This window comes from Salvia miltiorrhiza, chromosome 2, assembly GCF_028751815.1.
Source record: "Salvia miltiorrhiza cultivar Shanhuang (shh) chromosome 2, IMPLAD_Smil_shh, whole genome shotgun sequence".
Lineage (NCBI taxonomy): Eukaryota > Viridiplantae > Streptophyta > Magnoliopsida > Lamiales > Lamiaceae > Salvia > Salvia miltiorrhiza.
The window spans coordinates 46,792,550-46,803,040 of record NC_080388.1 but is presented as its reverse complement, the minus strand read 5'-3'; the positions used below and the strand labels follow the sequence as shown (position 1 = coordinate 46,803,040).

At 37.2% G+C, this 10,491-nt stretch overlaps 1 protein-coding gene and 1 pseudogene across 5 annotated transcripts; one reads left to right on the top strand and one right to left on the bottom strand.

Annotated features, from left to right (window-relative positions):
* Positions 1 to 1,303: 1,303 nt before the first annotated feature.
* Positions 1,304 to 5,792, top strand: LOC131011734 (uncharacterized). 5 transcript variants are annotated; one of them, XR_009097099.1, is made up of 11 exons: positions 1,355 to 1,658; positions 1,777 to 1,842; positions 3,155 to 3,235; positions 3,349 to 3,402; positions 3,482 to 3,550; positions 3,807 to 3,869; positions 4,021 to 4,103; positions 4,187 to 4,252; positions 4,385 to 4,603; positions 5,468 to 5,508; positions 5,609 to 5,792. XR_009097099.1 is itself a non-coding variant. In XM_057939551.1 (10 exons), the coding sequence occupies exons 1-9, from the start codon at positions 1,428 to 1,430 to the stop codon at positions 5,490 to 5,492; spliced, it is 738 nt and encodes a 245-aa protein (XP_057795534.1). In that variant the 5' UTR covers positions 1,352 to 1,427; the 3' UTR covers positions 5,493 to 5,508; positions 5,609 to 5,792. The 5 variants fall into 5 exon arrangements, 3 of the variants coding, with proteins under 3 accessions (XP_057795532.1, XP_057795534.1, XP_057795533.1); XM_057939551.1 differs by lacking the exon at positions 4,385 to 4,603 and having other exon boundaries at positions 1,352 to 1,658; XR_009097098.1 differs by having other exon boundaries at positions 5,468 to 5,792.
* A 5-nt stretch (positions 5,793 to 5,797) lies between these two features.
* On the bottom strand, positions 5,798 to 9,709 carry LOC131011733 (LRR receptor-like serine/threonine-protein kinase RGI2; annotated as a pseudogene).
* Positions 9,710 to 10,491: the final 782 nt, after the last annotated feature.

Here is a 10,491-nt window from a genome sequence, read left to right as displayed (position 1 = left end):
TGTGGTATTTCTCAAGCTCTATTTATAGGCGAAGTCTTGAATAGATCCATTGGCTGAAATGGTCTTCAAGAATTCGTCTGTTGTGAGAGAGATTTGAATTTGGCTGAGGCTTCAATCTTCGAGGTTCTTAGTTTGGTGAAGAACGATATCTCAAGGTACAGAAGGTAAGGCGCCTCTGAAAAGTTTGCACCAAAAAGGAATGCTCTGCAGAGAAAGGACGATCTTCAATATCTCTGCATTTAATGTGGCTGTACTTGAAAGTATGTGACTTTCTTTTAACTTAGAATCTTCAGTCCGAGGAAGAATGTCAACTGATACTTGACTTGAGTATTAGTCCGCTAATTCCACGTGACCAGCATTAATACTTCAGTCATAACTGGTTCTTCAGTGAGACTCTCGTCCAGTCAATACTTCAGTATTTGACTTTGTTTTTTCACAGCTATCTTCAACTGAGGTCTTCAGTCGTCAGTCTTCAGTCCTTCGGTCTTCAGTCTTCAGAACAGCAGTCTAACTAGAAAACATGAACTCTAACACTTGAGTTCGAAAACTTCTAGTCTATTAAAAGAAAATGTAAGAGTTTTGGTATCATCAAAACTAGGGATATGATATTTCATTAAGTTCCCAACATAGAGTAATATATTTATTAATACTTTTAGGAAGCGTTTACTTTTGATGATTAGTATTGATAGATAAAAATGGTAAGATCAATCTCTTATTTACTTAGATGATTGAAACTTTGCGATATCTCAAGGTCCTTGATTATTTCAATCATTTGAGCTAGTTTTGTTTGATTTATATCCCAACAAAAGGGTGAGATTGGAGAAATCATAATCTTGACGATAAAAATACATAATCATGCATCTTATCAATCATGCAAAGTAAACGCCTCATTTGGGTGTGCTTGCTTTTTATCTCTATAAATAGAGAGACAATATAATAAGGTATAAATTTATTACTTAAAGTGAGGATTACATTTTTTATATTTTGTTTGTTGTGAATGATAATATATTTATCCACTTCTTATAAGATGGTATAAATTATAACACCCTTTCTTAGGCATAAAAATATACCTTGTCCAAGATAAAAAGATGTTGCCCAAAATTTTATATCACCTATTTAAATTTTTTATTGTATTAAAACAAACGAGGTATAAGATAAATAGTAAACGTAACTTATCCTTCCTTATTCCTCAAACTAAACATACCCTTAGTATTTTCTGAAATTAGGGGGCATGAAGGCTATGTTTAGAATCACCCTCGAAATTATTTATAGTCAGATTATACCAGCCCAAATAATTGGCCCAATTTTCGTTAGTTAAGGAAGCCCATTTAAAAATAAGAACTGACAAACATACCCTTGTCTTAGATAACGCGACTGGAAAAAAGAAGGAAAATCGGATTACCAGAATTTCGAAATTCCTATCGACTATGGCGGGTGTTCTAACGGTCGCCGCGTCATCAGCCGCCGTCTGTCGGCGCTCGTTTCCGGCGAAGAAATCTCTCTCTTCTTCTACTTCATCTTCGAAATGCTACTCGATCGGGGGCTGGGATCCCCTGCTTCGCAGGCCCACGGTGCTCCGCCCGAGAAAGCTCGTGATTCGAGCTGCCCGGACCGAGTCCAAAGGGGTTTCTCTTGGTTTCAGAGCACCAGATTTCGAGGTAACATACGATTGTTGAAATTGAGAAAAACATGAGTTTTGTTTAAATTTCTTGGGAGCTGAATTTTCTATTGTTGGTCTTTTTTGTTTGATTGTTCGTTGTTGTGTTTGAGTTTTAGCTTCTGGAACCTCTCACTGGGAAAGTGTGGAAACTGGACGACTTCGACTCCTACCCTGCATTGCTGGTAACAAATGCATCTTTTTTCTTTTATTTTATATGAGGGATTTGATCTATCTGGTTATTCATTTTTTGTAATTTGCGTTGGTTATTCAACTCATATGATATGGTCTTTCAGATGGAATACGATAAATTCTACGGTTATTAAAATTGTAGAGATTAATAAAATACAAGTCTTGAAAGGAAATAAATACGATAGATAAACAAAGAGTTCCATAGGATTTCTCACAAAATTCTTTCCTAGCCAGCATGTTGCCACTAACTCTAAATACTCTGCCTAACCCTAACTATGGAAATCATCAAAATTAAATACTAGTACTAACTATCCCTACGGGCCTAGGGATAGTTTAATACAAAGGTACCCTTAAATAAACTAAACTTGTACGGCTGATTCATATCTGAATTTATACAAAATATGAATTTTTCGTTATAGATCAGGGGATGCTTTGGTTGTGTCCGATGATGTCACACGCATTTGGAAATATTACAAAGCCTATCAAAATAGTTGGTTCACATTGTAGAGTTACATATATTTTTGGCTGACAATATCAGCATGTAAATCAGGCAACTTTAGGGTTTCTCTTTTGATCCATTTGCAGTGGGATGCTTGATTCTACGATGATTTACTGAGAAAAAATTGCCAAATTTGGTTTGATCCAGGATGGTAGTCTTTTTGGAGGAAAGATAGGGTCCGATCGGTTATGATTTCTCTGAATCACAGAATGGGGGGTTACTGGTTATCATATATTATATTGATAACAAGGGTAATACATGCCAAAATAATATGTTCAAAATACCACATCAATATTCATTTAACATCCCATAAACATTATTGCATGCTTTATTTATTATAAATTTAGAATGTTTACTTGCATGCTATGAAAATCATTTACAAGTTAATCTAGAGTAAATATATTCAATAATTTGAATTTACTATATACTAGCAGACGATCTTTAATAAGTTTATGTTATATCAATTGAAAGAAAACGAAGGAGGCACAGCGTAGATAAATACTAATTATAAAACAACAAAATATACAGACAAGATGGGAGATAGAGTTACAAAAGCTTGGTGCATGCATGATGCATGAATAATTAAACTCAAGTTAATAAAAAAATCTTTGCCCATAAAATTTATGTTCACATAACAAAAATTTATGTGTTCTTTACTTGTGCAGATCCTGTAAAATAGAAGTGTAAACCTAAAACATTTGTAGTTTTAGGGGAATTGGCGCGCGCGCGTGGGGGGAAGCAAGGGAACCATATACTTGCCTTGCCCTGGAGACTTATTTTTGATGTAACCATTATGGTCTTTGCAGGTAATGTTCATCTGCAACCATTGCCCTTTTGTCAAACACTTGAAGAAAGATATTGTAAAGCTCTCAAACTTCTATATGAAGGCAAGTTATTATCTTGTTTATTTTTGTCATATTCGTGTTTTGAATAGAACTGCCACCACACTTGTGCAAATGAAAATTCATCACTATTGATGTGTATATTGTCTATGGGGCAGAAAGGACTTGCGGTGGTTGCAATTTCTTCAAACTCTGTTACTACTCATCCACAGGTTCAGATGACCTTGTATCTTCAAATTGAGCGTGTTGAAGCCTTGAATGATTCCTCCAGCTTTAACCTATTCCTCACAGGATGGACCAGATGTCATGGCTAAGGAAGCTAAGATATTTAAGTATCCTTTTCCATATCTCTATGATGAGGTAAGCATTTTTTTTTGCTTCTTTTAGTTTGAAGTGAATCTGCTATCCAATGTTCATTATATCATCATTTGTATAAATATGATTGCGGTGGTTTTCATGTCTTGACATATTTCTGCAGCCTACCATTTATATTTGAGGTGCTTGATGTTCGAGAAGTCCTTATACTAGTTGTTCTCTAGCATTTTCAAATATGATCATTTTGAAGATGTTGCTTCACTCAAAACACAACTGATATTAGCTTTACATGAATTTGCAGTCCCAAGATGTCGCAAGAAACTTTGGAGCTGTTTGTACACCAGAGTTTTTCTTGTTTAAAAAGGTAATTATTAGAATGGTTAGCACTGGCTCTTAGCTCATCTGCTCGGAACTCTTAATCATTTCCTGATTCTGACAGCTTAGCTATATATTCTGAAATATTTTTTGGTTTAATTTCATAATGGTGATGATCTGTTTTACTATTCTGGTGACAGGATGGTCGTAGGCCATTTGAGTTAGTATATCATGGTCAGTTTGATGATTCGCGGCCGAGTAATAATATGCGCATCACTGGAAGGTTACTTCTACACTTCTAAATTCAAAAATGAGACTGGTGCTTGGTCCTGTGTTCCTAACAAATATTTGTGATGCGTAATGTAGGGACTTGAGCTTAGCGATAGACAGTGTGTTAAGTGGACAACCAGTATCATCCATTCAAAAGCCTAGGTACTGCTTCTATTAAATCTGCCCTTTGCTATCTCTCTTGTTGTTTACAAATGATATTCTATTCAATTTAGCGTATTATTCAGTTTACTAAACATGATCCAGACCAAGCTCATGTTCTTTCTTTACCACCAGTGTTGGATGCAGTATAAAGTGGAAGCCTGAAGTTGAGCCATAAAAACATGCATTTAAATAGACCTTCAAATTGCCATTGCCAGCGTTGCTAAGATTATAGTCTGATGGCTGACTACCATCTAATTACATAGCAGGCTGAATCCCTTGTTTTTTGTTCGTTTGATCATCTTCACATCTTCGGGATTTCATTTCCAGAATTCAACTACAAAATGGCCAGGGGTAGCTCCATTTTCATATTCATTTACTCTATAACTGTCTCGATAATATAATGCTCCATGATGATGTATCTATGTTGTGCCAGCATAACTTTTCATGTTCCTCTAGGTGGTGATTGTTTCACTGGATGTTGTCTTATTTTATGGTTGCTTGTACATATTCATGTGATAAATTGGTCAAATTATTACTTCATGCTACTCAATAGCAATTTCTATGCCAAATAATGCACCAACTTCCACCCAATTTGTAATTTCGACATGAGTTTTGAATCATTGCAATTATGACCCCACCTCTGCATTTATGGCTAATTAGACACCCTCAATTTTTTTTCAATCGTCGGAGTTCGACGTGGCATTCTCCATTCGATGAAACATTAATATTGTGGCACAGATGCCATGCATGACCAAATGACAACTTATTTAACTATAACTCAACAAATAGATTTTGAGGAATTGTATGAGTTTGTCGTTTTAGTTTAAAATGTTGTCATTAGCTCACATGTGGCTTATCTATGTGTCAAAATATTACCACGTCATTAAATGGAGAATTCCACGTCAAACACTATGTTTGGCATCCATTATTTCTCTCCTCATATGTATAATTTCCTTTTTTGCATATCATGAAGGAATTAGCAGATAAATGTTGGTTCAAATAGCTTGAATTAATTCATGGCCAGAACGCAGATAGTTAACCTCTACAACATGCTGATTAGTATTAATAATTATCTTAATTGGCTGGACGACTGAAGTTGTAGCATAGTATAATTTTGTGGGCCTGATACATTTACCACAAAAAAAAATGTAACTTTCAAGAACATGCATGTCAATCCATCTTTACTGATAGAGATGTTATGGATGAATTATGTAGGATGATGGTCCCTTGCCTCCCGTAATGCTACTTTCATAGGGGTACTTCCAAACAAGACCTTCTCGTCGTTGTGTCTTTTGTTACAATCCCTGCTAGTTTACATACGTTGCATGGAAGTGAAATAAGGTACTCTGTTTTCAGGTCCCAGTTAAGGAGACTCAAACTGCTTGCCAGCAAAATTTAAACACTTTTTTGTTCAGTTTGGCTTGAACTTAGTTTTGTTTACCTTTTACTTTATCTGATGCGTGCTGCTTCATAGAGCAACTGTTTATTTATTTTTTAATATACATCCATGATTTTAATTTGATTGGTCTTGTTTGCTACATGAAGTTTTACTTCAATAGACCTGAGCATATCTTCATATACTAAAATATTTAAGTAAGACTTCTGTAACAAAATGTCTACATTCTCTAATATCGTTCCATCTAGAACTTGGCACCCAAAGAATCTTTACAATCATTCTGACACTTTTAAAGAATGAATCTGAACTAGATATAACATAGTGTAGAACATGAAGTAGCTACTGGGAATGAAGAGGTGATATTATAAGAGGTTTAGATGACCTGGAAAAACTTGAACAATGATCTGCTGCCCTTGAGTTTGGTTTCTCAGACTCCTCGTTTTCGTGTTTGATCCCTTCCAGCATTGCTATGACATCCCTCATTGTAGGTCTTTCATCAGGGCAAGGGTTCACACAGAGCAGAGCTATGCCGAGTACTTGAAGCATCTCTTCTATTTGTGTGCTTGACTGTAGCAGTAGCTGTTGATCAACAATAGATGTGAAATCTCTGAGCTTAGTTCGAAGTTCTTCATAAACCCATGCAACAATGTGCCTTCCCTCTGGCATTCGGGTATCGGTTGGTTCCATCCCTGTTAGGACCTCTAGGAGCACAATGCCGTAGCTATATACATCACTCTTCTCTGTGATCTTCAAGCTATATCCATATTCTGCAAAGTTTAGTATTCCACACATATTAGTATTTACCTACTATATTCATGTCAGAAGATGGTACAATCTAAACAGTGATATCTAATTAATTATTAGATGTGCATATATAGTTCAAGACAGCTCCACTTTTTTTCAAAGAAGGTCTTTTATGATTATCAGGAACTACAAGATTATGATGGGCTAAATTCCATATTCATGAGTAAAATAGAACTGTTTACTCTAGATAATGTACTTACCGGGAGCTATGTATCCATATGATCCTGCTACAACACCTGAAGGTCTTGAAGAATCTGAAGAATTCACAAGCTTTGCCAGACCAAAATCTGCGAGAAAAGCCTCAAACATCGGACCAACCAAAATGTTGTTGGCCTTGATATCTCGATGAACAATTGGAGGAATACAATCATGGTGAAGATAAGCCAAGCCTTGAGCAGCTCCCATAATAATATTATACCTTGCATTCCAATCCAGAAATATTTTCTTCTCATGGAGCAATCCTGCCAAACTCCCGTTACTAATGTAATCAAACAAGAGCAATCTTGTTTCCCCATTGTCACAACAACCTAGAAGCCTTACTATGTTCTTATGCCTTATCGATCCTAGTGTTGTGACTTCTGCTGAAAATAAGTCCCTTTGAGGAATATCATCTCTCATCTTTGGCCACAGTCTCTTTACTGCAATCAGCTGCCTCATTGGAGTCTCAACACGGTAAACAATTCCCGAGCAGCCTTTTCCCACAATGTTTGAATCAGTAAGTTTTGTCACCACGTCTTCAACTGAGAAGCTGAGCTTTTGAAACGGGATGAATTCCCATTGCAGTCCATTTTCTTCATCATCTTCCCTGACTGTTATGCTTTGAGTTCTGTTATAGTACATTGCTCCTGAAGTTAGTGTAATCAGAACTATGATGAAAATGAAGACACTGAGGATGGTCAGATTCCTAACGTATCTCCTTCTGTGGTTGTCTTTGCTGTGAGAGCAGTTGTTCTTGACAGAACATAGCTCGTTGTTACCAGCAAATGAATCATAAGGAAGGTTCTGAAAGAATTTAGTATTTGGAACTGGACCTGAAAAATTGTTGTAGGAAACATTCAAAGAAACAAGATTGTCCAGGTTGCTGAGGACTTGCAGGCTTCCTTCCAACATGTTATGAGATATATCCATGTTGGCAAGCTTTGAGAAGTTCGAAAAGCTTTCTGGGATGGCTCCTCTTAATGAATTCATACTCAAGTTTAAGAGTATGTCTAATTCCTGGAGATGACCAATCTCATCTGGGATGGAGCTGTCGAGTTTGTTCCTGCTTAAATCAAGTAACTGCAAATCCTTACAGAGGCTTAGTGATCGAGGAATAGAACCTGAGATATTATTTCCACTCAGCAAAAGTTTGTTCAGTGATGTGAGGTTGCCTATGCTTTGAGGGATGTTGCCTGATATCTCATTCATGGAGAGATCCAAGACGTTCAGTTCAAGAAGAGATACTAAAGAAAGAGGGATCTCCCCTTGAAGTTTGTTACCATGCAGGTCGACCAGTTCCAGCTGTTTGCAGTTGCCTACTTCCAAAGGGATTTTTCCAGAAAGCTTATTTTCAGACAGCTCAAGGAACCTCAGATTCTCCAGCATCGTTATTTCTGAGGGAATTTCTCCGTCTAACATATTTGCTCCCAGGCGTAGTCTGATTAGGCTGCTGCAGTTGCCAATATCAGCTGGGATTTTACCAGAAAGTTGATTTGAAATCAGCAGTAGCTTCGTTAGATTCCTGAGATTGAATAGATGTTTCGGAACTGGCCCAGTGAGGTAGTTATATGACAGGTCTAGATCCTCAAGTTTCTGGCAATTTGCTAGCTCGTTCGGTATATCTCCTTGGAGATGATTCTGCCAGGCAAAAAATAGAGTGAGTTCTTTCAGTTGGCCAATGCTAGGTGGAATTCCTCCAAAAATGTTGTTGTTGTCCATTTCAAGCTGCCTTAAGTTGGAGAAATCGCCAATGTATTCTGGTATTGCACCAGTGATATGGTTGTCCGACAAAAGAAGCCCCTCCAACTTGCCAAGATTTTGAAGAGAAAGGGATTTCTCCTGACAGAAAATTCAGCGAGAGATCGATTAGTGTCAAACCTGAACAGTTTCCAAGAGCTCCAGGGATTGTTCCTCTGAGATGGTTCTGCCACAATAACAATCTCTTGAGATTTTTCAGGCTGCCAAGTTCTGTTGGAATTTCACCAGAAATTTGATTTTGATATACAAACAGGCTCTCTAAACTCGAGCAGTTACCCAACTCAGGTGGTATGGCACCAGTTAGGTTTGCTGTGTATACTGAAAGTGTCTTGAGATTCACCAGTGCTCCTAAACTAGGTGGAATCTGGCCAGCAATTCCAGTATCTGCGAGGCCTAAAAAGCTTAGCCTCGTGCAGTTTGATATCTGAGCTGGAATTTCTCCATCAATGAGGTTTCCACCTGCTCGAAAGATTTCAAGAGCTGTTAACTGGCCTACTTGTGTGGGGATATTTCCAGAGAGCTGGTTGTCGAAGAGTTCAAGCCGCTGCAGTCGGGTGCAGTTCCCTATCTCGTTTGGAATTTGTCCGTCCAAGTAGTTGGAATTCAGAGATAGTTGCCGCAGCACTGATAGTTTTCCTATCTCGGGTGGTATCCTCTCTGTCAGACTATTAAAACTGAGGTCCAAAGTGATGAGGGAGGAACAGTTACCCACCGAGGATGGGATTTCACCGGTGAGGTTGCTATTCGAGAGCACGAGAACTTGAAGGAATTCAAAGGATAACACATGGGTAGGGAATGTAGTGGGAAGATCGATAGAGCCGACAGTAATTTCTGAGACGAATTCATGATCCGTGCATTTGATGTAATCCCACCTGCATGGAGTCTGGTCAGTGTGTTTCCATGAAGAGAAGAAGCCAACAGAAGAAGAAGAGTTGAAAGTCGAAAGCCATGCCAAAAGAGACAGGCCTTCTTGGTTCAAAGCTGAAATGGTTGGAAACAGTAAGCATTTTATAAGAAACAATTGGAACAAGGTAAGTGCTTTGCTTGGCATGATGATGTTTTTTTGAGCTTTTCCTACTGTTGTTTTTTCACCTTCTTCTAGCAAAACTGCAACGGTGCATCTCCTGAAATGATATCCCTATCATTGCCATTAATTGCTAAATGGGCCTCCTGGTCTCTCAGATTTATGGAAATAAACATGACTCAATTATTCTTATTTTTCTCTTGTTTCTCTCTTAGGTTGAACAGGTCTGCTAATATTCACAAATTCTGGTATCTTGGACAGGACATGTCAGCTGAGACTTAGAGGGGTGTTTGGTTGAGCTTATAAACTTATAAACTCCTTCAAAGTGTTTAGTAAAGTAAACTCTTAAACAACTTATAAGCTCTAAAAATATGTTTTAAGGGTGCGTTTACTTTGGTGGTAAAATTTTCATTGGAAAATGATGGATAAGAAAATATGAGAAAATATTATCTATTTCTCCTTTTTTTATCCTATCATTACTAAAGATAAAAAGATGAGAAAAAGTTGGAAAATATTTTCACACCCCTACCATAGGATAATATTATCCAGCATTGGAGAGAATAGGAATGAAAAAGAGCTGCCCGAGAAAATATTTCACCATGTTCGGAGAAAATTTTTCATCATAGTTAACATGTGAAAATGATGGAAAATGAGTGAAAATATATTTTTGTTTTTCTCGCATTTTCCATCTAAGTGTTTATTTATGTAGAACTCATCCTCAAAAGCCAGGCTTTCAAGGAGAGGGTGCCTAAGGTGTTGAAAACCACATCGCTCAGCCCATACTTAACCAATGTGGGATGAATCGTGACAATCTTCTATTCCTCATGTCTTCTGACATTCATTAAGTTAATCTCTACCATAATACTTTCTGAAATACAGATTAGAAGATGGAACACAACAAGTTGAATAAAGAATATGCAGATTAATATGGCATATCAGGTTAAATTAAACACAGCTTGAAATCTAGATTCTGCTCCAAGTTTATAACATCTTCCCTGGAACAATATCTTCTATTACTGTTGAGAATTCTTGCTCTTTTTCTGTTAGATAATGAGTCCA

Coding starts and splice junctions, on each gene's coding strand:
- LOC131011734 (XM_057939549.1), top strand. CDS start 1,428: ATGGCGGGTGTTCTAACGGTCGCCGCGTCATCAGCCGCCGTCTGTCGG. Junction 1,843..3,154: donor ACTCCTACCCTGCATTGCTG/GTAACAAATGCA, acceptor TGGTCTTTGCAG/GTAATGTTCATCTGCAACCA. Junction 3,870..4,020: donor AGTTTTTCTTGTTTAAAAAG/GTAATTATTAGA, acceptor TTCTGGTGACAG/GATGGTCGTAGGCCATTTGA.